Raw genomic sequence first — 27,739 nt, 5'->3', positions numbered from 1 at the left:
CTTATAGTCCAAAATGGGATGGGATTATCTGCTTACTCTAGACCGCATTCCAGTATATTGCATTCACTACATTGGAAAGGAAAATACGACTTGTCTTGAGTAACCAGACATGTATTAACAGTAACCGGGATTGATGTATAGATGATGATTTTAGTTTAAATTGGCCCATGTTTCTTGCAATTCCATGGCTGGATTCTATCGCCGTGCCCACCGCAAGAATGCCACGGATGAGAGGCGGACAATGGAGAAGTCCATTGACCTCGGGTCGGATTCGCCGGTTGCCTGGCGGAAGTGGCTGGAGAATCCCACCCATGTTTGACACTCTGTAATCAGATTTCTGTCCCTGCCAGAAGACTGAAGCTATCTCATTCAAAGTTGTATATTCTATCCTTCTATTACATTATCCTCTTTGACTCCTTTAGTCTTTGGCAGAGTTGACCACATCATCCCTCTCCAGAAGACTGGATGATAGCAAATGTTGCCCCCTTGTTCACGAAGGGGAGTAGAGACAACCCCGGTAACTATAGACCAGTGAGCCTTACGTCTGTTGTGGGCAAAATCTTGGAAAGGTTTATAAGAGACAGGATGTATAATCATCTGGAAAGGAATAATTTGATTAGAGATAGTCAACACGGTTTTGTGAAGGGTAGGTCATGCCTCACAAACCTTATTGAGTTCTTTGAGAAGGTGGCCAAACAGGTGGATGAGGGTAAAGCAGCTGATGTGGTGTATATGGATTTCAGTAAAGCGTTTGATACGGTTCCCCACGGTAGGCTACTGCAGAAAATACGGAGGCATGGGATTCAGGGTGATTTAGCAATTTGGATCAGAAATTGGCTATCTGGAAGAAAACAAAGGGTGGTGGTTGATGTTCAGACTGGAGTCCAGTTACTAGTGGTGTACCACAAGGATCTGTTTTGGGGCCATTGCTGTTTGCCATTTTTATAAATGACCTGGAGGAGGGCGTAGAAGGATGGGTGAGTAAATTTGCAGATGCCGCTAAAGTGGGTGGAGTTGTGGACAGTGCGGAAGGATGTTGCAAGTTACAGAGGGACATAAATAAGCTGCAGCGCTGGGCTGAGAGGTGGCAAATGGAGTTTAATGCAGAAAAGTGTGAGGTGATTCATTTTGGAAGGAATAACAGGAAGACAGAGTACTGGGCTAATGGTAAGATTCTTGGCAGTGTGGATGAGCAGAGAGATCTCGGTGTCCATGTACATAGATCCCTGAAAGTTGCCACCCAGTTTGAGAGGGTTGTTAAGAAGGCGTACGGTGTGTTAGCTTTTATTGGTAGATGGATTGAGTTTTGGAGCCATGAGGTCATGTTGCAGCTGTACAAAACTCTTGTGCGGCCACATTTGGAGTATTGAGTGCAATTCTGGTCGCCACATTATAGGAAGGATGTGGAAGCATTGGAAAGGGTGCAGAGAAGATTTACCAGAATGTTGCCTGGTATGGAGGGACGATCTTATGAGGAAAGGCTGAGGGACTTGAGGCTGTTTTCGTTAGAGAGAAGAAGGTTAAGAGGTGACTTAATTGAGGGATACAAGATGATCAGAGGACTGGATAGGGTGGACAGTGAGAGCCTGTTTCCTCGGATGGTGATGTCTAGCACGAGGGGACATAGCTTTAAATTGAGGGGCGATAGATATAAGACAGATGTCAGAGGTGGGTTCTTTACTCAGAGTAGTAAGGGCGTGGAATGCCCTGCCTGCAACAGTAGTGGACTCGCCAACACTAAGGGCATTCAAATGGTCATTGAATAGACATATGGACGATAAGGGAATAGTGTAGATGGGCTTTAGAGTGGTTTCACAGGTCGGTGCAACATTGAGGGCCGAAGGGCCTATACTGCGCTGTAATGTTCTATGTTCAGTAGAACTGTGCTCACTCACTATGACAGTTGAAAGCCTTCTGAAAGTCCAAATACACCACATCTTCTGGCTCCCCCTCATCAACTCCAGTAGATTTGTCAACCATGATGTCCCTTTCGTAAATCCATGCTGTTGCTGCTTGGTCTTGCTACTGTTTTACAGGTGCTCTGCTATTAAATCTTTTATAATGGACTCTTAGCGTTTTCCCCATTACCAACGTCCGGCTGACTGGTCTATAATTCTGTTTCCTCTCTACCTCCCCGAGTGGTTATATTAGCTACCTTCCAATCTGTACGAACTGTTGCAGTGTCTATAGAATCTTGGAAGATGACCACCAATTCATTTACTATTTCCAGGGTCACTTCCTTAAATCTTCTGGGATGTAGATTATCAGGCCCTGGGGATTTATTGGCTTTCAATTCCATCAAATTCCCCAAAACCATTTCCCTCCTAATATTGATTTATTTTAGTTCCTTCCTCTCACTAAACACTTTGATCCCCGACTTCCGTGTTTAGCAGCGAGATGGGCCTATAGGACCTGCACTCCAGTGGATTCCTTTTTCGGGATCAGCAAAAGCGACACCTGCACCAATGTAGCTAGTGACTCTCCCTTTTTCATCAAACAAGCCAAAAAGTGGGGGGGGGGGGGGGGTGGAGAACTCCGTTGTGAACTGCTTATAAAACTCCGCCGGGAAGCCATTCTGCCCTGGCACCTTACCTGACTGATTCATGCCAATACACTCCTTTAGCCCTAACGGCTCCTCCAGCACCTGCCTCTTCCCCTCCTCCAGCTCCGGGAAGTCCTGCCCATCCAGAACCCGACCCATATCAGCCTCCTCTCTCTCTCTCTCTCTCTCCCTCTCTCTCTCTCTCTTCCCCCCCCCCCCCACCCCCCAGGCCTATACTTGCTAGTGTGGTGGCTCCCACCCGACCTGCACTTCCCCCCCCCCCCCCCCACTCCCAAACCTCATCACCATGCCCTGCACCCAACCCACCACGTGAAACATCATGCCAACATGGCCCACCCTACAGAGCATTCTCGAACTGCACCACTCCAACCCACATCAACCCTCATACCCTGCACTGCGCAGAGATTCTCAACAAAGAGCATTAAAACTAAACACTATACTCCCAACACCGAAGAGCACCCCCTCCCCCCTTAAAAACTAGCAGCAATTAAACCTCAGTGCAAAAATACCAAATGTAACAACAATGCAAAAAATGCAAAAGATACAAAAAACATAAAAATGGCTTTGGGGGTGGGGTGCGACCACCTTCCTTTCAACTTCAGTCAGCAAACAGAAACAGTTAACAAACTTTCAAAGATCTCTTCTGGAAGTTGAAAAGTTACCCAAAGTCTGGCAGGGTACAGAATCACAAACCACCCGCCTCTTGGCCAGCTCCACTCCAATGTCCTGTAGATCCGGATTCGGCTTCTTTCCCACTCAGTCCTGCTGCGCTCCCTGGTCCACCTCAGAATATTTTCTTTAACCTGGACCTTCACCGCCCATGGCGGCTTCCCGCTCTTGACCTCTGCCTCCAGCACCTATGGGGCCTGTTCTACCTCCTGGACCTTGTCCAACACCTTCTTTTCCACCAACCTGGCCAGCATCCTCGCAAGCCTGTTGCACTCATTCCCTCGAACTTCCTCCGAAGGCCCACAACCTGCAGATTTTGCCACCTAAAGCTATTTTCCTGGTTCTCCACCTTTGCTCACAGCATCTTACACGTCCCCCAGGATCGCCATATCTGACTTCAACGACACAATCCGATCGCTCTGGTCAGACACCACCTTCTCCACCTCCACTATCAGCTGAACCTTTCCACTGGAATTCCCCCAAGACCAGGTAAAAGGGGCCAAAACCAACATCTTCAAGCAAGAGCCACCCTGTATGCGACCATTCAGTCCATGGCCGCCACCTTAAGGCCTCTGCTCCTGTATCTTATGATCTTATTTAGATTCAGGACCAGAGTCTCAGAACATATCTTGATGAAGATAGCCCTTGCAGCAAGTCTGATGACTTTGGGTGGAATTCTGTCTCCAAGCAGCTTCTTGCTAAATTTTTAAAGTACCCAATGAAATATGTTCTCATCGTGTGATTTACACAAGTTCAAAGCCCTTTTTCAAAAAAATTGTGTTTTGATTTCACATCCTGTATTGTTGTTTGGCATCCTGGGAATTTGCAACAGCTGGTATCTTTGTGTTTGCTGACCCATTCAGTCTGAAATTACATATTTGAAATAGTTTCAGGAAAGCCATTGGTGCACCATCAGTCAGGAAGATTTATTTTGTTCCTTCTTGAGACAGTGGTGTGATTTCAATCTATAAAAGATCTATTAGTGATCCTTGGGTGACCATCTTTGCAGCCATTTGTTCAATTTTTAATACAATGTATAGACTGAAAGCTCATAATAAACTGAGACCATATATCCATTGCCATCTCCTTCTGTCTTACACCACCATTGCTTTTGCAAACTGACCCACCCTTTTGTTCTTCCCTCTTCCATCTTTCCTTCTGGCTGTACTTGCTTGAAACCTTTAACATCTCTAACTTTTTCCAGGTGTGACAAATTTGTTAACATGTAAGAGTTAACTTTTACCCTTTCAATTTCAGATTTCTACTCTGCAGCATTTTGCCTTATACATCTAATTCAATTAGTTTGCCAAGTAAACTCACGTTTAGTTTTCAATTACACTAAATTTGCTAATTCTAAAATATAAATACAACCTGAAGTAGCATAATTGTATACTAAATTAATTTATTAAATCCAGAACGTTCTTCCCATAGATGCTGGTATTAGGATGTTTATGTCACAAAGAATAAAATGTAATAAATAGGAGCAGGAGTAGTCTATACGGCACATCTCGCTGCTCTGCATTTATTTAGGATCTTCGGCTTCAACTCCACTTTCTCACCCGTTTCTTGTTTCCCTTGATTCCGTCTGTCTATCTCACGCATTAATGTATTCAATGATGGAGCACCCACACTCCCCTTGAAAGTGAATTCCAAATGTTCACCACTTTGAGTGAAGTGATTTTTCCTCATCTCAGTTGTAAACAGTCATTTACTCAAATTGAGACTGTGTACATGTTCTAGATTTGCCAGCCTGGGGAAATAATGTCAGTATCTATCCTCAGCAAGCCCCATCAGAATCTTGTATGTTTCAATCTCATTCTTCTAACCGCCAAAGAATATACAAAATCAATTTTTTGTTCTGTTTCTTCAGTAAGAGACCTTGAATAGCAAACAGTCTTTATTTAAAAAGCTAGGGTAGCACAGTTGCTTCACAGCTCCAGGGACCCACGTTCGATTCACAGGTCACTGCCTCTGCGGAAGCTACACGTTCTCCCTGTCTGTGTGGGTTTCCCCTGGGTGCTCCGGTTTTCTCCCACAGACCAAAGATGTGCAGGTTAGGTGGATTAGCCATGGTAAATTGCCCTTAGTGCCTAAAAAGGTGAGGTGGGGTTACTGGGCTACGGGGATTGGGTGGAGGCGTGAGCTTAAGTGGGGTGCTCTTTCCAGGGGCCAGTGCAGATTGGATGGGCCGAATGGTCTCCTTCTGCACGTAAATTCTATGATACTAGTCTTTTTTAAGTGCATACTTATTCTACTGAATTCAGTTGTTAATGAAGGGTAGCCTTCCTTATTGTAGCAGCTCTTTGAACATCACTGTCAACCTTTTGGAAAAGAAAAGTTGTAAGCTGTCGAGAATTGGTGTAATTATCTTATTTTCTATTTGGAAAAATAATTGGCCACCGTCAAGCTGAATTTAATTAATTATTAAAACACCATATCCTCAGGGAATTTTTTATGGATTTTGTTGATTGCTTCAGTTCCTCAATAACAGGATGTACTGGAAAATCTGTGCTTTGCATTCAGAATACAGAGAGGGCACCCGATTGTTTCCCTAAAGAACAAGTCTTGTTAATAGTACTTTTCCTGTTTGACTTCAACATATCTTTTCAGTTTCCCAAGAGTGGAATTTTCCCACATGGCTTGCCACAGGTTTTGTGGCGGGCAGGAACAGAGAATTGAGCGGCAGGCGAAAAGTCGGAAACCCGCTGGTGTACAAATGTTTGCGACTCTGTTATTGAGGGGTCAGTTATCCTGCTGCCCAATATCATTCATTACCATTTCATGACTGCTCATTAAAAGAGCTGCTTGCCGGAATCGCATGATGCCTTCCAATCTTGCGTCACGCCAGAGGGAAACTATGCCAACCTGAAACCCATTTGAAAGGGAGTGGTGTGCACACAATGGACCTCATGACATCGAAATGAGTGCAACATACATGGCCGCCTTGTCACAGCACTGTGCTGGTCTTGTTGCAATGAATGCCACAATGGTGGGGCTGTAGGATTGGTCACTGCCCATTCTTTCCCTACTTTGACCAGGACGACACCACTGTGCTGCAGTACTCATGCAGCCTCCACTTTCAGACTCTGACTAGCATTGCGCCTGGGGTTGGGGAGTGTGGGTGTTCTGCTTCCGATGGCTGCCACCAAGCACATAATGTGTGCTGAATTTGGTGCTTTTTGAGTGCGATAGTGAGAGTTTGGTGACCGAGGGAGTGCTGAATTTGGTGCTTTTTGAGTGCGATAGTGAGAGTTTGGTGACCGAGGGAGTTAGGTGAGGAGGGAGTAAGGTGCTCCTTTCATTTTGTTTCCGACATTTCCACAAAGAGTGCGAAGAGAGCCAGGAGTTTACAGGAAGTGTAGCTGACTGGGAGCAGAGTTGGAAGGCGGAGATCTAGTTAGTCCACACAGCAGCTATATTCTGTAAGGTAAGAGGGGATGGAGGCTAGGCAAGTTACATGCTCCTCCTGTAGGATATGGGTGGTGAGGGATACCACCGGTGTCCCCACTGACTATACCTGCGGGAAGTGCACCCAACTTCAGCTCCTCAAAGACCGTGTTAGGGAACTGGAGCTGAAGCTGGATGAACTTCGGATCATCCGGGAGGCAGAGGGGGTGATTGAGAAGAGTTACGGGGAGGTAACCACACCCAAGGTACAGGACAAGAATAGCTGGGTTACAGTCAGGGGGAAAAAAAACAAACGGGCAGACAGTGCAGGGATCCCTCGTGGCCGTTCCCCTTCAAAACAAGTATACCGTTTTGGATGCTGTTGGGGGAGATGACCTACCGGGGGAAGGCCCTAGCGGCCAGGTCTCTGGCACTGAGTCTGGCTCTGGGGCTCAGAAGGGAAGGGGGGAGAATAGAAAAGCAATAGTTGCAGGAGATTCAATGGTTAGGGGAATAGATAGGAGATTCTGTGGTCGCGAGCGAGACTCCCGGAAGGTATGTTGCCTCCCGGGTGCCAGGGCCAGGGATGTCTCGGATCGTGTCTTCAGGATCCTTAAGGGGGAGGGTGAGCAGCCAGAAGTCGTGGTGCACATTGGTACCAACGACATGGGTAGTAAAAGGGGTGTGGAGGTAATAAACAAGTTTAGGGAGTTAGGCTGGAAGTTGAAAGCCAGGACAGACAGAGTTGTCATCTCTGGTTTGTTGCCGGTGCCACGTGATAGCGAGGCTAGGAATAGGGAGAGAGTGCAGTTGAACACGTGGCTGCAGGAATGGTGTAGGAGGGAGGGCTTCAGGTATTTGGATAATTGGAGCGCATTCTGGGGAAGATGGGACCTGTACAAGCAGGACGGGTTGCATCTGAACCAGAGGGGCACCAATATCCTGGGAGGGAGGTTTGCTAGTACTCTTCGGGAGGGTTTAAACTAATTTGGCAGGGGAATGGGAACCGGATTTGTAGTCCAGCAACTAAGGTAGCCGATATTCAGGACGCCAAAGCTTGTAATGAGGCAGTGGGGAAGGGAACACTGACAAAGGAGAGTATTTGCAGGCACGGAGATGGGTTGAAGTGTGTATACTTCAACGCAAGAAGCATCAGGAATAAGGTGGGTGAACTAAAGGCATGGATCGGTACTTGGGACTACGATGTGGTGGCCATCACGGAAACTTGGATAGAAGATGGGCAGAAATGGTTGTAGGAGGTCCCTGGTTATAGATGTTTCAATAAGATTAGGGAGGGTGGTAAAAGAGGTGGGGGGGTGGCATTATTAATTAGAGATAGTATAACAGCTGCAGAAAGGCAGTTTGAGGAGTATCACCCTATTGAGGTAGTATGGGTTGAAGTCAGAAATAGGAAAGGAGCAGTCACCTTGTTAGGAGTTTTCTATAGGCCCCCCAATAGTAACAGAGATGTGGAGGAACAGATTGGGAAACAGATTTTGGAAAGGTGCAGAAGTCATAGGGTAGTAGTCATGGGCGACTTTAACTTCCCAAATATTGAGTGGAAACTCTTTAGATCAAATAGTTTGGATGGGGTGGTGTTTGTGCAGTGTGTCCAGGAAGCTTTTCTAACACAGTATGTAGATTGTCCAACCAGAGGAGGGGCAATATTGGATTTAGTACTGGGTAATGAGCCAGGGCAAGTGATAGATTTGTTAGTGGGGGAGCATTTTGGAGATAGTGACCACAATTCTGTGACTTTCACTTTAGTAATGGAGAGGGTTAGGTACGTGCAACAGGGCAAGGTTTACAATTGGGGGAAGGGTAAATACGATGTTGTCAGACAAGAATTGAAGTGCATAAGTTGGGAACATAGGCTGGCAGGGAAGGACACAAGTGAAATGTGGAACTTGTTCAAGGAACAGGTGCTACGTGTCCTTGATATGTATGTCCCTGTCAGGCAGGGAAGAGATGGTCGAGTGAGGGAACCATGGTTGACAAGAGAGGTTGAATGTCTTGTTAAGAGGAAAAAGGTGACTTATGTAAGGCTGAGGAAACAAGGTTCAGACAGGGCATTGGAGGGATACAAGATAGCCAGGAGGGAACTGAAGAAAGGGATTAGGAGAGCTAAGAGAGGGCATGAACAATCTTTGGCGGGTAGGATCAAGGAAAACCCCAAGGCCTTTTACACATATGTGAGAAATATGAGAATGACTAGAGCGAGGGTAAGTCCGATCAAGGACAGTAGCGGGAGATTGTGTATTGAGTCTGAAGAGATAGGAGAGGTCTTGAATGAGTACTTTTCTTCTGTATTTACAAATGAGAGGGGCGATATTGTTGGAGAGGACAGTGTGAAACAGATTGGTAAGCTCGAGGAAATACTTGTTAGGAAGGAAGATGTGTTGGGCATTTTGAAAAACTTGAGGATAGACAAGTCCCCCGGGCCTGACGGGATATATCCAAGGATTCTATGGGAAGCAAGAGATGAAATTGCAGAGCCGTTGGCAATTATCTTTTCGTCCTCACTGTCAACAGGGGTGGTACCAGGGGATTGGAGAGTGGCGAATGTCGTGCCCCTGTTCAAAAAAGGAACTAGGGATAACCCTGGGAATTACAGGCCAGTTAGTCTTACTTCGGTGGTAGGCAAAGTAATGGAAAGGGTACTGAAGGATAGGATTTCTGAGCATCTGGAAAGACACTGCTTGATTAGGGATAGTCAGCACGGATTTGTGAGGGGTAGGTCTTGCCTTACAAATCTTATTGAATTCTTTGAGGAGGTGACCAAGCATGTGGATGAAGGTAAAGCAGTGGATGTAGTGTACATGGATTTTAGTAAGGCATTTGATAAAGTTCCCCATGGTAGGCTTCTGCACAAAGTAAGGAGGCATGGGATAGTGGGAAATTTGGCCAGTTGGATAACGAACTGGCTAACCGATAGAAGTCAGAGAGTGGTGGTGGATGGCAAATATTCAGCCTGGATCCCCGTTAGCAGTGGTGTACCGCAGGGATCAGTTCTGGGTCCTCTGCTGTTTGTGATTTTCATTAATGACTTGGATGAGGGAGTTGAAGGGTGGGTCAGTAAATTTGCAGACGATACGAAGATTGGTGGAGTTGTGGATAGTAAGGAGGGCTGTTGTCGGCTGCAAAGAGACATAGATAGGATGCAGAGCTGGGCTGAGAAGTGGCAGATGGAGTTTAACCCTGAAAAGTGTGAGGTTGTCCCTTTTGGAAGGACAAATATGAATGCGGAATACAGGGTTAACGGTAGAGTTCTTGGCATTGTGGAGGAGCAGAGAGACCTTGGGGTCTATGTTCATACATCTTTGAAAGTTGCCACTCAAGTGGATAGAGCTGTGAAGAAGGCCTGTGGTGTGCTCGCGTTCATTAACAGAGGGATTGAATTTAAGAGCCATGAGGTAATGATGCAGCTGTACAAAACTTTGGTAAGGCCACATTTGGAGTACTGTGTACAGTTCTGGTCGCCTCATTTTAGGAAGGATGTGGAAGCTCTGGAAAAGGTGCAAGGAAGATTTACCAGGATGTTGCCTGGAATGGAGAGAAGGTCTTACGAGGAAAGGTTGAGGGTGCTAGGCCTTTTCTCATTAGAGCGGAGAAGGATGAGGGGCGACTTGATAGAGGTTTATAAGATGATCAGGGGAATAGATAGAGTAGACAGTCAGAGACTTTTTCCCCAGGTGGAACACACCATTACAAGGGGACATAAATTTAAGGTGAAAGGTGGAAGATATAGGAGGGATATCAGAGGTAGGTTCTTTACCCAGAGAGTAGTGGGGGCATGGAATGCACTGCCTGTGGAAGTAGTTGAGTCGGAAACATTAGGGACCTTCAAGCAGCTGTTGGATAGGTACATGGATTACGGGAAAATGATATAGTGTAGATTTATTTGTTCTTAAGGGCAGCACGGTAGCATTGTGGATAGCACAATTGCTTCACAGATCCATGGTCCCAGGTTCGATTCCAGCTTGGGTCATTGTCTGTGCGGAGTCTGCACGTCCTCCCCGTGTCTGCGTGGGTTTCCTCCGGGTGCTCCGGTTTCCTCCCACAGTCCAAAGATGTGCGGGTTAGGTGAATTGGCCAATGATAAATTGCCCTTAATGTCCAAATTGCCCTTGGTGTTGGGTGGAGGTGTTGAGTTTGGGTAGGGTGCTCTTTCCAAGAGCTGGTGCAGACTCGGGGGGCCGAATGGCCTCCTTCTGCACTGTAAATTCAATGATAATCTATGATTAATCTAGGACAAAGGTTCGGCACAACATCGTGGGCCGAAGGGCCTGTTCTGTGCTGTATTTTCTATGTTCTATGTTCTATGTTCTATGCACATTTGTGCCATGAGGTCTGTACAAACCCTCCGAAAGAGCACCCCATCTAGGCAAGCCCCCCCCACCTTTCTCCATAACCACGTAATCCACCTAACCTTTGGATACCAAAGGAGGACAATTGAGCATGGTAAGTCCTCCTAACCTACACAACTTTGGACTGTGGGAGGAAACTGGAGCACCTGGAGAAAACCCACACAGACACAGGGAGAATCTGCAAACTCCACACAGACTGTCATCAGCACGGTATGGTAGCACAGTGGTTAGCACTGTTGCTTTGCAGCACCAGGGACCCGGGTTCGATTCCAGGTTTGGGTCACTGTATGTGCGGAGTCTGCACATTCTCCCCGTGTCTGCGTGGGTTTCCTCTGGGTGCTCCAGTTTCCTCCCACAAATCCCGAAAGACTTGCTGGCTGTAAGGTGAATTGGACATTCTGAATTCTCCCCCAGTGTACCTGAACAGGCACCAGATGTGGCAACTGGGGGATTTTCACAGTAGCTTCATTGCAGTGTTAATGTAAGCCTACTTGTGACATTAATAAAGATTAGTAATAATATTATTATCAAAGGCCGGAATCGAACCTGGGTCCCAGGCGCTGTGAGACTCTAATGTGAGACTCTATTGTTGCTTTACTCTACTTCTGTATTTCAGAGTGTGTATTAGATTGATCATTGTAACCTGATACTCCAGCTCAGTTGACTACTGCAGAAAAATTCAAAGAGCTGCATCTTGTATTATAAGCCTATTGTACATCAGAGTGTCACATTGTGTTGGCTGGATGGGAGGAATCTACCATGTTTTCTGGTCAGGTTTTCATATTCTCTGAAATACAGTATGTTGTTTGGTTTGTGCATTCCAGCAGGTGACTAGATATGGGAGTTTAACTAGGTAAAAAATCATGGCCGTTGTTTCCCCTGAATATTTTAAAGAGCCATTTTGCTTTCCTAAATTGCTTTTTTCTATGTTTGGTGCTGATGTCACATATGTAGTGGATCTGCAGATAATGATTAATGACTTTTATCACTTGTATTTTTTTTAGAGGACCCCTTTTTTAAAAAGAAATCGTGCCTTCAAATTAGACTTTGCAGCTTTAATAAATTATTGTGATATTGATGTGATATCTCGTTCTCTGAGGAAGGATGTTCTTGCTCTTGAGGGAGTGCAGCGAAGGTTTACCAGACTGATTCCAGGGATGGCGGGACTGTCATATGAGGAGAGATTGACTAGGTTGGGATTGTTCTCGCTGGAGTTCAGAAGAATGAGGGGGGATCTCATTGAGACTTATAAAATTCTGACAGGACTAGACAGGGTAGATGCAGGGAAGATGTTACCAATGATGTGTGTGTAAAAGAACCAGGGGTCACAGCCTGAGGATTCAGGGTAAACCATTTTGGACAGAGATAAGGAGACATTTCTTCACAGAAAGAGTGGTGAGCCTGTGGAATTCATTACCACAGGAAGTAGTTGATGCTAAAACTGTGAATGTATTCAAGAGGCGGCTGGATATAGCACTTGGGGAGAATGGGACCAAAGGCTCTGGGGAGAAAGCAGGTTTAGGCTGTTGAGTTGGATGATCAGCCATGATCGTGATGAATGGCTGAGCAGGCTCGAAGGGCCAAAAGGCCTCCTCCTGCTCCTATCTTCTATGTATGTATGTAAGTATCTGTTGTCGTAATCGCCATTGGTTCTTCGAAATAAAGATGGCGGACTTCATGACTTGTCCTCGAGTGACTCAGCAGACCAATACTGCAGCCACTGATCTCTGAGCAGAGGGGTTAAGTGTTGCCCTCTGCTGGCTAGAGAAGGGCTCTTTAGCCAGGTGTGAATATTATCTCATAACCGTTCTAGCTCAATTGATTGACATATTGGTCTCCATATTCTAAACATCCAAAACACTGAACAAAGATCAGTGGGAACTGCTACACCAGTTACATGCAGTCCATATCAGTGCTTCATTGTGCATTGTAACATAAATGCAGTCACCTTTTAAACATTGCATCCTAAAAAATGGGTATTGTGCGATACTACTTGCATCAATTTAAACATTAGTACTAATAGTATCTTCTCTTTGTTTTCCTCTGTTACCTGTGAATAGGCAACCAAAGGACAAAACAAATGCTGCTTAACATTTTTACCTTTTTACAGGTGACAAGTGTTCATTAACATGGAGTGTCAGCCTGCACTCTGGTGCTCAGTTTAATCGTGCCTTTGGTCAAAAGGTCAAGATTTCCAACACCATTCACAAATTTGAGCGCATATTCTCGGTCTGGATTTCCCAAACTGGGTTCTGTAGAACCCTGGGATTCTGTTAGATATATCCAGGTGTTCCATGGTAGGCCAGGCTGATGTATAGAATTTGAAAACTGCGATGACGCTGCTTGTCCAATCAGAGGATGGTTTCCCTCTGCATTGGCTGCTGGTTCGGTCACTAATAAGCTGTTGAGCAGCAAATACAGTGAGAAGCCAGATTTGATTGGACAAGCGAGAAAGTAAGTCCTGAAAGATCCAAGTTTGGGTGAGAGCAGGAAGAGAGCGGACGAAGGAACAAGGTAGGCAGTGGACATGGGAAGGGAGTGGGAAAGATGGGAAGGGAAGGGGGCAGCTATGGAGTGTGTGAGTTGGGCAGCCATGAGTTGGGAGGGGAAGTAGGAGTGTGTCCAATATTAATCTAATATTAAACAAATTTGTGAGCAAAAGAACCAGCATCATTCCTCCCAAACACTTAAGAACTTTGTCCAATAAGAGAACGTTTTAATTATAATAAATGTATACATATAAAATAGAAAATCCTTTTATAAATTTGTATGTTTGTAACTATTGCGCAAAACAATCCGTTTTCTTGTGGTTTAATGCTTCTGCATAATAAGAATGTATTTCTCAGGGGTTCAGTCAGTAATGTTGAGAGGTCAAAAGGGTTCTGCGGCTGTCAAGTTTGGGGAATTTTGATCTAGATTAACACATCGATACATTGAGGAAATCTTGTACTACTGGAACTCTTTTAAATCGTGTTCCCAACTGCCAATTCAAGGAGATCAAATAGTGAAGAGCAGGTTTCCCAGCCAGTATTCCTTCCATAACCAACATCAGTAAAACACAGGTCATATGGTTATTTAGCTAATTGCTGTTTGTGGAACCTTGCTGTGTCCAAACTGGCTGTCGTGTATTAGGGTTTCCAACCCTGTCGGGTTGGCCGGACGACCGCCGGAATCAGCATCCATCTCCTGGTGACCATTGAAAACTACACAAGAGATTTAGGACATACAAAATATTAATGGATGTGGATAGAGTAAATTAGTAGGTGGGGATGAGGGGCAACCGGAACTTTGGTCCCGGGGACCTGATGGCCTCTGGGAGTTCGCAGAGCACCAGTTTTATTTCCGGTAAAGACGGCAGTTACCAGAGCCAGGTTGAGCCATCTCTTGAAATTATTCTTTGCTAACAGTCTCGAAGATGTGTTGAACATCATACCAACAAAAAAGAAAGATGGTAGAAAGGGGAAAAATCAACCGTGGATATCTAAGGTGAGGGAGAGTATCAAATTGAAGGAAAAAACATACAAAGTGGCAAAAATTAGTGGAGACTAGGGGACTGGGAAGTCTTTAGGGGACAACAGAAAGCTACTAAAAAAGCCATAAAGAAGAGTAAGGTAGACTATGAAAGTAAACCGTCTCAGAACATAAAAGCAGATAGTAAAAGCTTCTACAAATATATAAGACAAAAAAGAGTGGAAGATGAGAAGGGAGATTTAATAATAGGAGACGGGGAAATGGCTGAGGAGCTGAACAGGTTTTTTGGGTCAGTCTTCACAGTGGAGGACACAAATAACATGCCAGTGACTGATGGAAATAAAGATATGATAGGTGAGGACCTTGAGATGATTGTAATCACTAAGGAGGCAGTATTGGGCAAGCTAATGGGGCTAAAGGTAGACAAGTCTCCTGGCCCTGATGGGATGCATCCCAGAGTGTTAAAAGAGATGGCTAGGGAAATTGTAAACGCACAAGTGATAATTTATCAACATTTACTAGACTCTGGGGTGCTCCCAGAGGATTGGAAAGTAGCAAACGTGACACCACTGTTTAAAAAAGGAGGTCGGCAGAAAGCGGGTAATTATAGGCCGGTAAGCTTAACTTCGGTTGTAGGGAAAATGCTGGAATCTATCATTGAGGAGGAAATAGCGGGGCACCTGGAGGGAAATGGTCCCATTGGGCAGACGCAGCATGGGTTCACAAAGGGTAGGTCTTGTCTGACTAATTTGGTAGAATTTTTTGAGGACGTTACCAGTGCAGTAGATAACTGGGAGCCAATGGATGTGGTATATCTGGATTTCCAGAAAGCTTTTGACAAGGTGCCACACAAAAGGTTGCTGCATAAACTAAAGATGCATGGCATTGAGGCTAAAGTGGTAGCATGGGTAGAGGATTGGTTAACTAACAGAAAGCAGAGAGTGGGGATAAATGGGTGTTTCTCTGGTTGGCAACCTGTAACTAGTGGGGTCCCTCAAGGATCAGTGTTGGGCCCGCAGTTGTTCACAATTTACATAGATGATTTGGAGTTGGGGACCAAGTGCAATGTGTCAAAGTTTGCAGACGACACTAAGATGAGTGTTAAAGCAAAAGGTGCAGTGGATACCGGAAGTCTGCAGAAGGATTTGGATAGGTTAGGTGAATGGGCTAGGGTCTGGCAGATGGAATTCAATGTTGCCAAGTGTGAGGCTATCCATTTTGGGAGGAATAACAGCAGAATGGATTATTATTTAAACGGTAAGATGTTAAAACATGCTGCTGTGCAGAGGGACCTGGGTGTGCTGGTGCACGAGTCGCAAAACGTTGGTGTGCAGGTGCAACAGGTGATTAAGAAGGTTAATCGAGTTTTGTCTTTCATTGCTAGAGGGATGGAGTTCAAGACTAGCGAGGTTATGCTGCAATTGTATAGGGTGTTGGTGAGGCCGCATCTGGAGTATTGTGTTCAGTTTTGGTCTCCTTACCTGAGAAAGGACATATTGGCACTGGAGGGAGTGCAGAGGAGATTCATTAGGTTGATCCCAGAGTTGAGGGGATTAGATTATGATGAGAGGTTGAGTAGACTGGGACTGTACTCATTGGAGTTTAGAAGGATGCGGGGGGGATCTTATTGAGACATATAAAATTATGAAGGGAATAGATAGGATAGATGCGGGCAGGTTGTTTCCACTGGTGGGTGAAAGCAGAACTAGGGGGCATAGCCTCAAAATAAGGGGAGGTAGATTTAGGACGGAGTGTAGGAGGAACTTCTTCACCCAAAGGGTTGTGAATCTCTGGAATTCCTTGCCCAGTGAAGCAGTTGAGGCTCCTTCTTTAAACGTTTTTAAGGAAAAGATAGATGCCTTTCTAAAGAATAAAGGGATTCGGAGAGTGGAGCTGAGTCCACAAAGATCAGCCATGATCTCATTAAATGGCGGAGCAGGCTCGAGGGGCCAGATGGCCTACTCCTGTTCCTTGTTCTTATTATTCAGTTTGGTAATCTTATTGTTTTAAGATACCTTCTTCCAGAAGCTTTGTGAGTTAAGGAACTGAACAAGTTTCATATCCATAACCAGCATATTGCAGTTTTTGTATGCTGAGGTTTTGGAATTATTGACAACTGAAATGCATCTTGATTGTTTTGTTTGATTTTTAAATATTATTTGCAACATTCAAAGCTTGACATCCGTTGTTATCAGAATGGATTCAGAGGCAACTGGGTATAAATTAGAACAATTTCTCCTCTGCTGCTGTGTACAGCTGACACTTGCTATTCATGTCTGTGCCCACTGCTCAAATAACCAGAGGAATTTAGAAGAGTGATTTTTGGCTGCTGTTGAAAACCCATTAATCTGTCTTAAAATGTGTAAACTGATTCTATTGAGAGTACATTTCATTTTAATGGCAATGGTCGTCTAGTAAAACAGCAGTTAATGCAGATCCAGAAGAGGAAAATTTTCCATGGTCAACATTCTTAAGTTTTTGAAAAGAGTGCACCATGGAAAGCCCTATGACATAGAGAACCTCAACTTTCAAAAATCACTTCGCAAAATTGAACACACAAAAGCTAATTATTAAATTCAAAGCTGTATGATTGCAGACTAATTTCTGGGAATGAAGAACAAATTTGTTGAAGGGCAAGGAGGACTGAATGGAAATTGGTCAAACTAGGAGAAACAGTTGATTCAAAAAATAAAGTGGATGAAATAAATGGACAGATAGAATTTAATGCAGCATGTGTAAATAAAAATGGGATAACTCGCCCAGTCTATGACTGATGTTAATTTGAAAGAGAACTAATAATAACTTTATTATAGTAACTTTCCAATGTGGCAGCAAAATTCACCGAATTAATACATGACGACCAGAACAAATGCATAGAATTGTGACAAAGAAGGGAAATAGACTAGATTAGTATCTTGACACAGATATAGTGGACTTACAGAATAAAGAGATGCCTTCTGAATCAATTGTCAAAACACAATTCATTGTTCCCCCACTCTGCACTCACTCCCCGTCCCTCCCTCTCCCCTGCCAACCAACATTTTAAGTCAAGAATTTAAGAAATACAGCTTGAGAAAAACCACTGTCAGTATGGAATTTTATCCATGTTGGTATTTGTCCTGCGCTTTATCAAGTGGTTGCAGAACTTCGTATAATTTATTGGAAATATTTATTAATGTTCATTGGTTTTATTTTCAGACAAAATTCAAGAAGCACAAAAAGAACTGCAAGTTCCAGAAGCTGCACAAAACAATTTTCAACTTCTTGAAGACACAAAAAAAGGTTGGTTTGAAATTAAAAATGTACTGTGCACTTTTTAACAATAATAATAATCTTTATTAGTGTCACAAGTAGGCTTACATTAACACTGCAGTGAAGCTACTGTGAAAATCCCTAGTCGCCACACTCCGGGGCCTGTTCAGGTATACTGAGGGAGAATTCAGAATGTCCAATTCACCTAACAAGCACATCTTTCGGGATTTGTGGGAGGGAACCGGAGCACCCGGAGGAAACCCTCGCAGACACGGGGAGAACGTGCAGACTCTGCACGGACAGTGAATCGACCCCGGGTCCCTGGCACTGTGAAGCAACAGTGCAAACCACTGTGCTACCGTGCCGCATTTAATGAGAACTTGGTGTGATTTCTTTTAATTGGTCATCTCTACTGTCTAAAAATTGAACACTTAATTTTTAAAATTCTTTTCAGTTAAAGGAAATGAAAGGAAAAGCATTTTTATGATCTTCAGTCAGGGGAAGGAGAAAAGATAATTGGTGTGATTTATCATCCTTAATTTTGAGGTCATCTTGGCTCATAAGTGATATTCCATACAAGTCTTCGGTCAGTTCCCTTAATTCATCAGCATCCATTGCTCCAATAACCTTGTATCTAATAGAAATTTAATGTTAATTAGCTGTGCTGGTTTAACTCTTCGAGTGCAGCATCCTTTGCTCTTCAGATGAACATGTGTTCACAGCATATTGGTTTCAAGGAGGGGCTGTAGAGCTATAATCAAATCTTCTTAGTCTTCAGTAGATTGAATAAGCCAAATTTAGTTTACAGTCTCCGTGAGAAGAGATTGCTGAATGGTCAGGAAGTAGACTCTGATTTCCTGAAGAATGCACATGTTAACTTATAACTGACCGTTAGCTTTCAAGCTTTGTTTAAGTTTAAACTGGCAGGTTGTCTCTGGTCAAGGCATTGCCTCGAGAATGTACCAGAGAATATCTGTCACGTATTTTGTTCAGTTGAAACAGATGCAATATGTATACAAGTTCTTTCTGTGTGCAAAGAACAAGACTCTTGTGTTAATATTTGTAGCTTCTAGCACGTGTAAGTGTGCCATGCTGCAAACCTGACTAATGAAATTTAATTGATTGCCAGGGTAATTCTCAGTACACGCAAGACTATTCAACAAATGTGTCCACCACGGAATCGCATCTGATATTGGACATTGTGTTTTGGGTTTTACAAGCACAGGTGGGATGGTACAGTTAGTACTATGCTTGTTGCGAACAGTCGGACTGGAAATAGGTTCCTTGCGGAAAGCATAAATAGAACTGTCAGAAGAACTTTAGTAATGACATTAATATTAGCGAACACTATTAATTAAGAGACTTTGTGTAATATGTTTAGTGGACAGTTCGTCTGCAAGTGCAACAATTTAACCAAACTCATGGGGAGGTTTAAGGAAACAACACACATTGTCCAGCAATTTGTGGCAATTCACATGTTGGGTATGCCTTCCTTGCCACAAATTACTAGCTCATTTATGCAATAATGTAAATTCAGATGCCAATGTTTCACCAAATTTTCTAACAGCTGAAGGGAAGTAATTGAGTGCAAAACTGTCCCAAATGCTAAAATTATCTTATAATTAGGGGGATGGATAGCATCTTTTGTAAACAGAATTGAGAGCCCCACTTGCTCTGTTGCCAACCTGGTGCCAGGGTGAAGGATATCGCAAATTGTCCTGAAAGAATATACAGGAGGAAGGGAAACAATCCAGTCACTGTGTCCATGTTGGTATCAACAGCTTAGGAAAAGATAGGCATGTGGTTCTGTTTGATGAGTACCAGTTGTTACAGATCACTTAGGGTTATTGTGAGAATTATTGTGGCAGCATGCACTTTAACATGTTGTATTGTGGAGCTATAGATAGTGATGGTGAAGCTTCATCTTTTAGTCTATCATATGGCTGACCAGTAGGCTCTCCCACTCTTCCTGTCATTGCCATGTGTTGGAAGGATTTTTAGTTTGATAATTAACCTGTTTGGTCATGTTATGAACGTATCTTCCTTGTCCATCAAGTCTTCAGATTGGTCTCAAACCCAGAGTTTCTAGCTTAGAGGCAGGGTGACTACTTACTGGGCCATGAGACTTCCAGAGTGCCATGAGCCAGGGGCTAAATTAGAAAAGCAGGTTTCAAGTAATTATAATCTTTGAATTATTACCTGAGCTACATGCAAATTGATGCAGGTATAAGTGAATTAAGGAGATGAACAAGTTGCTGAGGGGTTGGTATGAGCTTGAAGGATGCTTTTGGACTATTACTGGGCAGGAAGGAACTGGGACAGACTACCTGAACTGGACTGAAACTAGGCATCAAGCAGAAAGGGTAAAGAGGGTTCCCCGAGGACTTTAAACAAGTAAAAGGTGGGTGAGGACTCGAGTGAAAATGGTAGTATTAATAACTCTAAAACAAATGAAAAGCAAAAGAGTCATCATTAGAAAATGTCCATGTGGCATTACCAGTAAAGGACAAATTAAAAGCTATAAAGTAATTAAATCAAGAGGGAATTTTTTTTAAAGCATTCATGGATGCGGGTGTCGCTAGCTAGGCCAGAATGTATTGCCTATCCCTAATTGCCTTTGAGGTGGTGGTAGTGGTGATACATCCACAATGCTGTTATGGGGGGCATTCCAGGACTTTGACCCAGCAAAAGTGAAAAAAAACAGCGATATTTTCCCAAGTCAGGATGGTGAGTAATTTGGAGGAGAACTTCCAAATGGTGGTCTTCTCATGCATCTGCTGCCCTTGTCCTTCTAGTTGATAGAGTTTGTGGATTTGGAGGGTGCTGTCTAAGGAGCCTTGGTGAGTTCCTGTAATGCATCTTATCGATGGTTCACAGTGCTGCCGCTGTGTGTCGGTGGTGGAGGGAGTTTGTGGAAGGGGTGGCAATCAAGCAGGCTGCTTTGTCCCGGATAGTCATCGAGGTCCACACACAGAAAATCCCCTTCGCCAATCACGTCTGCACCACCTAAGTATTCTGATTCCATTTTCCAGCACTTGGCCCATAGCATTGAATGCCTTGGCATCGCAAGTGTACATCTTTATACTTCTTAAATGTTATGAGGGTCTCTGCCTCCAGCACCCTTCTAGCCTCCCACCTCCCTCTGAATGTTTTTTGTTACATCCTCACTAAAATTCATGCTCTTTCCCTTAAATCTATTCTCCCTGGTCATTGATCTCTCCACCAAGGGGAAAAGTTTCTTCCGGTCTATCTATGCCCCTCATTTTACACATCTCAATCATGTTCCTCCTCAGTCTCATCTGCTCAGAGGAAAACAGCCCCAGTCTATCCAGTTTCTCTTCATAGCTAAAACTCTCCAGCCCAGGCAACATCCTGGTAAATGTCCTCTATACACCCTTTCCAGTGCTATCACACCCTACCTATAATGTGGATTCCAGAATTGCATGCAATACTTTATCTGTGGCCTAACCAATGTTCTATACAGTTCCAGCATAGCCTCTCTGCTCTTAAACTCAATGCCTCGGCTAATAAAGTATCCCATATGCCTTCTTAACCACTATCTACCTGCCCTGCTACCTTAAGGGACAGGTGTACATACACACCAAGATCCCACTGATCCTCACAGCTTCCCAGCGTCCTGCCATTTATCATTTATTCCCTTGCCTTGTTTGCCCTGCCCAAGTGCATCACCTCACACTTATCCAGTTTGAATTCTCTTTGCCTCTGACCAGCCCTCCTGTAATCTAAACCTCACTATTTACCACCCCACCAATTTTCGTATCATATCAAACTTCCTGATCAACCCTCCTACATTCATGTCGAAATCATTTTATATAAACCGCAAACAGCAATGGCCCCAAGACTGATTCCTGTGGACCCCACTGAACACTGACCAGTCAGAAAAACACCCCCAAGAATCACCCTGCACCTCCTGTCACTCAGCCAATTCTGGATCCAATTTGTCAACTTTCATTGGATCCCTTGGGCTTTTAACTTTGTCTCAGTCTCCCATGTGGGACCTTATCAAAAGCTCTGTCTGTCCAAGTAGATTACGTCAAATACAATGCCCTCATCTAAACACCTGGTCCCATCTCATCAAAAATTCAGTCAAGTTGGTCAGACGTAACCTCCCCTTTCCGTCTCCAAATGCAAATTAATTTTGTGTCTCAGAATTGCTTCCAATAGTTTCCCTGCCACTGAGGTTAGACTCCAATCACTAGTGAACACCAACACAACACCAGCATCGCACCTACATCCTCTAGCTCCACACACACATTATCATTGTGATCCTTAATGGGCCCTTCTCTTTCCCTAGTTATTCTTTTACCCGTAATGTACTTGTAAAACAACTTGGGATTTTATTTTATTTTACCTGCCAGTATTCTTTCATGTCCCCTTTTTGCTCTCCTAATTTCATTTTTAAGTTCCCTCTTCCACATTCGATACGCCTCTCGGGCTTTTGCTGTTTTAAGCCCTCGATAGCTACCATAAGCCTCCCCTTTTCTCCTCATCCGATGCTGTATATCCCTTGATATCCAGGGTTCACTGAATTTGTTAGTCCCACCCTTTTTCTTGATTGGAACATGTTGGTCCTGTATTCTTTCTCTTTCCTTCTTGAATGAGTTCGATTGTTCAGTCACAGATTTACCTAAAAGTGTCAGTTCCCAGTCCACTCTTGCCAAATCATGTCTAATCTTATTCAATTCGGCCTTCCTCCTAGAACTTTGATTTCAGGCCCATCCTTGTCCTTCTCCATCACAGTCTTGAATCTAATGGAGTTATGATCGCTGTCTGCAAAATCTCCCACTAATACTTCATACTTCAACCATTTGCCTGGCTTTAGAACATAGAACATAGAACGATACAGCGCAGTACAGGCCCTTCGGCCCACGATGTTGCACCGAAACAAAAGCCATCTAACCTACACTATGCCATTATCACCCATATGCTTATCCAATAAACTTTTAAATGCCCTCAATGTTGGCGAGTTCACTACTGTTGCAGGTAGGGCATTCCACGGCATCACCACTCTTTGCGTAAAGAACCTACCTCTGACCTCTGTCCTATATCTATTACCCCTCAGTTTAAGGCTATGTCCCCTCGTGCTAACCATTTCCATCTGCGGGAGAAGGCTCCCACTGTCCACCCTATCTAACCCCCTGATCATTTTATATGCCTCTATTAAGTCTCCTCTTAACCTTCTTCTCTCTAATGAAAACAACCTCAAGTCCATCAGCCTTTCCTCATAAGATTTTCCCTCCATACCAGGCAACATCCTGGTAAATCTCCTCTGCACCCGCTCCAAAGCTTCCACGTCCTTCCTATAATGCGGTGACCAGAACTTTACGCAATACTCCAAATGCGGCCGTACCAGAGTTTTGTACAGCTGCAACATGACCTCATGACTCCGGAACTCAATCCTTCTACCAATAAAGGCCAACACTCCATAGGCCTTCTTCACAACCCTATCAACCTGGGTGGCAACTTTCAGGGATCTATGTACATGGACACCTAGATCCCTCTGCTCATCCACACTTCCAAGAACTTTACCATTAGCCAAATATTCCGCATTCCTGTTATTCCTTCCAAAGTGAATCACCTCACACTTCTCTACATTAAATTCCATTTGCCACCTCTCAGCCCAGCTCTGCAGCTTATATATGTCCCTCTGTAACCTGCTACATCCTTCCGCACTGTCGACAACACCACCGACTTTAGTGTCGTCTGCAAATTTACTCACCCACCCTTCTGCGCCCTCCTCTAGGTCATTGATAAAAATGACAAACAGCAACGGCCCCAGAACAGATCCTTGTGGTACTCCACTTGTAACTGAACTCCATTCTGAACATTTCCCATCAACCACCACCCTCTGTCTTCTTTCAGCTAGCCAATTTCTGATCCACATCTCTAAATCACCCTCAATCCCCAGCCTCCGTATTTTCTGCAATAGCCTACCGTGGGGAACCTTATCAAACGCTTTACTGAAATCCATATACACCACATCAACTGCTCTACCCTCGTCTACCTGTTCAGTCACCTTCTCAAAGAACTCGATAAGGTTTGTGAGGCATGACCTACCCTTCACAAAGCCATGCTGACTATCCCTAATCATATTATTCCTATCTAGATGATTATAAATCTTGTCTCTTATAATCCCCTCCAAGACTTTATCCACAACAGACGTGAGGCTCACCGGTCTATAGTTGCCGGGGTTGTCTCTACTCCCCTTCTTGAACAAAGGGACCACATTTGCTATCCTCCAGTCCTCTGGCACTATTCTTGTAGCCAATGATGACATAAAAATCAAAGCCAAAGGCCCAGCAATCTCTTCCCTGGCTTCCCAGAGAATCCTAGGATAAATCCCATCAGGCCCCGGGGACTTATCTATTTTCAGCCTGTCCAGAATTACCAACACCTCTTCTCTACGTACCTCAATGCCATCTATTCTAATAGCCTGGGTCTCAGCATTCTCCTCCACAACATTATCTTTTTCCTGAGTGAATACTGACGAAAAATATTCATTTAGTATCTCGCCTATCTCTTCAGACTCCACACACAACTTCCCATCCCTATCCTTGACTGGCCCTACTCTTACCCTAGTCATTCTTTTATTCCTGACATACCTATAGAAAGCTTTTGGGTTTTCCTTGATCCTACCTGCCAAATACTTCTCATGTCCCCTCCTTGCTCGTCTTAGCTCTCTCTTTAGATCCTTCCTCGCTACCTTGTAACTATCAAGCGCCCCAACTGAAACTTCACTCCTCATCTTCACATAGGCCTCCTCCTTCCTCTTAACAAGAGATTCCACTTCTTTGGTAAACCACGGTTCCCTCGCTCGACGCCTTCCTCCCTGCCTGACCGGTACGTACTTATCAAGAACACGCAGTAGCTGCTCCTTAAACAAGCGCCACATATCCAGTGTGCCCAACACTTGCAGCCTACTTCTCCAACCGATCCTCCCCAAGTCATGTCTAATGGCATCATAATTGCCCTTCCCCCAGCTATAACTCTTGCCCTGCGAGGTATACTTATCCCTTTCCATCACTAACGTAAACGTCACCGAATTGTGGTCACTGTCCCCAAAGTGCTCACCTACTTCCAAATCTAACACCTGGCCTGGTTCATTACCCAAAACCAAATCCAATGTGGCCTCTCCTCTTGTTGGCCTGTCAACATATTGTGTCAGGAAACCCTCCTGCACACATTGTACAAAAAACGACCCATCTAATGTACTCGAACTATATCTTTTCCAGTCAACATTTGGAAAGTTAAAGTCTCCCATAATAACTACCCTGTTACTTTCGCTCTTATCCAGAATCATCTTCGCCATCCTTTCCTCTACATCCCTAGAACTATTTGGAGGCCTATAGAAAACTCCCAACAGGGTGACCTCTCCTTTCCTGTTTCTAACCTCAGCCCATGCTACCTCGGAAGAAGAGTCCCCATCTAGCATCCTCTCCGCCACCGTAATACTGTTTTTGACTAGCAACGCCACACCTCCCCCTCTTTTGCCTCCTTCTCTGAGCTTACTAAAACACCTAAACCCCGGAACCTGCAACAACCATTCCTGTCCCTGCTCTATCCATGTCTCCGAAATGGCCACAACATCGAAGTCCCAGGTACCAACCCATGCTGCCAGTTCCCCTACCTTATTTCGTATACTCCTGGCATTGAAGTAGACACACTTCAAACCACCTACCTGAACCCTGGCCCCCTCCTGCGAAGTCAAATCTGTGCTCCTGACCTCTATACTCTCATTCTCTCGTACCCTAAAACTACAATCCAGGTCCCCATGCCCCTGCTGCATTAGTTTAAACCCCCCCCCCCCCCCCCCCCCAAAGAGCACTAGCAAATCTCCCCCCCCCAGGATATTTGTGCCCCTCTGGTTCAGATGTAGACCATCCCTTTGTCTTTGGGACAACATGGCTTTGTTACCTAAAATTAAGTCCAGGGCTACCCCCTCTCTTGTAGGACCTCCTATGTACTGGCTTAAAAAAAGTGTTCCTGAATGCATTTTATGAACTTGCTCCATCTAAACCTTTCACACTATGACTACCTCAGTTAATGTTGGGCAAGTTGAAATCCCCCACTTTTACTACCCTATCACTTTTATACCTTTCTGATGTTTGCCTACATATCTGGTTCAGCACAGGGCTAAATCGCTGGCTTTGAAAGCAGACCAAGGCAGGCCAGCAGCACGGTTCAATTCTCGTACCAGCCTCCCCGAACAGGCGCCGGAATGTGGCGACTAGGGGCTTTGCACAGTAACTTCATTTGAAGCCTACTTGTGCCAATAAGCGATTTTCATTTCATTCATTTCTACTTCTTTTGGACTGTTTGGGGGGGAGCGCTATAGAACACTCAGCAATGTGATTGCTCATTTTTGGATTTTATGTTGAACCCATAACAGCTTCATTTGAAGAGTTCTGAGATGTCGTCCCTCCTTACTGGTGTAATTGATTCCCTAATCAAAATTGCTACACCCCCTCCTCTTTTACCTCCTTCCCTGTCTCACCTGAAGATCCTATATCCAGGAGTGTTGAGCTGTCAACCTGGCCCCTCTCTCAACCATGTGTCAGTGATAGCACTTACATCATACCCCCATGTTTTAATTTGTGCCCTCAACTCCTAGAATTTTCATAGAAAAAATCATCTGCCTTGTTCGCCAGACTCTTGCATTAAAATAAATACTATCCAATCTTGCCAACTCCCTTGTGACTTAACTGGTCTAGAAATGCTATGCCTTTCTGACTCACTTGCTGTCTCTTCTAATTTTGGCTATGCATCTCTGCCGGCTGAATGTTTTTCTCTCAGGGAATTAGTTTAAACCCTTTACAACAGCATTAGCAAACCTCCTGTCTGCCCTGTCCAGGTCCCAACGTCCCCAGAATGGTCCCAATGCCCCAGAAATCTAAGGCCCTCCTTCCCTGCACCATTTCCCCAGCCACGCATCATCTGGTCTAACCTCCTATTTATATACTGACTAGCCTGTAGCACCAGAAGTAATCTAGATATTACTACCTTCTGAGTCGTGTATTTTAACTTACTTCCTAGCTCCCTAAATTCTGCTTGCAGGACCTCATCCATTTATGCCTATATTCTCAGTACCTATGTGTACCACGATATCTGTCTGTATGCCCTCCCACTTCAGTATGCCCTGTAGCTGTTGAGTGACATCCCTGACCCTGTCCCAGCTAGCTATGAACAGAGGCAGTTATTTGCAACTTCTCATCTCCAATCTGGTGCTAATGGCGTAAAGGTTAAATGGCCCAGTTTAGTCAACCTGAAACTGGCATCACCATGAACAAAATGAAACCTGCTTCCTATTAAACAACTCCAGATTCTAGCCCTTGAAAATACATAATTTCTCCAACATCAAGGAGATGTGGTTGGTATGTCACATGACCTCGCCCAAGCTATCCACAGAAGGTAATCCATAGAATTCTCACCTAGTGGAAGTCTCCTTTCTGGAAAGACAACTCACCCTACAACATGCAAACCCCCCTCTGAAGAAATGTTCAGTTCGACTTTTTCTTCTGGATTTGTGTAAAACCATAACTTGTATTCTTACCATGGTCTTCCCCTGAGCACCCTTTCTTTCCCTTATCAACCTTTGTATTGTAAGAGTGCAAAAAGCCTCCACAGCCCCACCAGAAAAGGTCACTGTAGAGACATGTAGAAAACCTCAGAAGGGTATTATTTAAAATTCTGGATGACCAAGGGTGGAAGCCCTGCCTATTGGGAAAACCCTCTTGAGGCGGGGGGAGGCATCGTAGCAGCCGTGGATGCTGCCTTTCCTGCCTACGACTCTTTAGGCCATGGAGTCCAATGGGCCCCTGGCTGTGGCGTGGCATGAAGTGGGATTTCTCCCTGTGTGGTGCAGGGACCACCCGGCCCCCTCTATAGGGGACTTAATTATGCAATTAAGTCAATCTATACCGAGCTCACCTTGTGCCCAGCGCTTGAAAACTTCCCCAGCAACAGGACTACATTTGGGATCCTCTAATGCGACTCCATTATTTTACATACT

The 27,739-nt window shown here is 44.5% G+C and overlaps 1 protein-coding gene across 1 annotated transcript in view; it reads left to right on the top strand.

Annotated features, from left to right (window-relative positions):
- Positions 1-27,739, top strand: part of hivep1 (HIVEP zinc finger 1) — a 287,398-nt gene that overhangs the window by 100,187 nt on the left and 159,472 nt on the right. Inside the window, exon 2 of the mRNA XM_072509568.1 lies at positions 17,656-17,739. Within this exon, the coding sequence (XP_072365669.1) occupies positions 17,656-17,739 (84 nt within the window). The remainder of the gene's footprint in view (positions 1-17,655; positions 17,740-27,739) is intronic.

This window comes from Scyliorhinus torazame, chromosome 6 (genome assembly GCF_047496885.1).
Source record: "Scyliorhinus torazame isolate Kashiwa2021f chromosome 6, sScyTor2.1, whole genome shotgun sequence".
NCBI lineage: Eukaryota > Metazoa > Chordata > Chondrichthyes > Carcharhiniformes > Scyliorhinidae > Scyliorhinus > Scyliorhinus torazame.
This window is presented reverse-complemented; position numbering and strand designations above follow the sequence as displayed.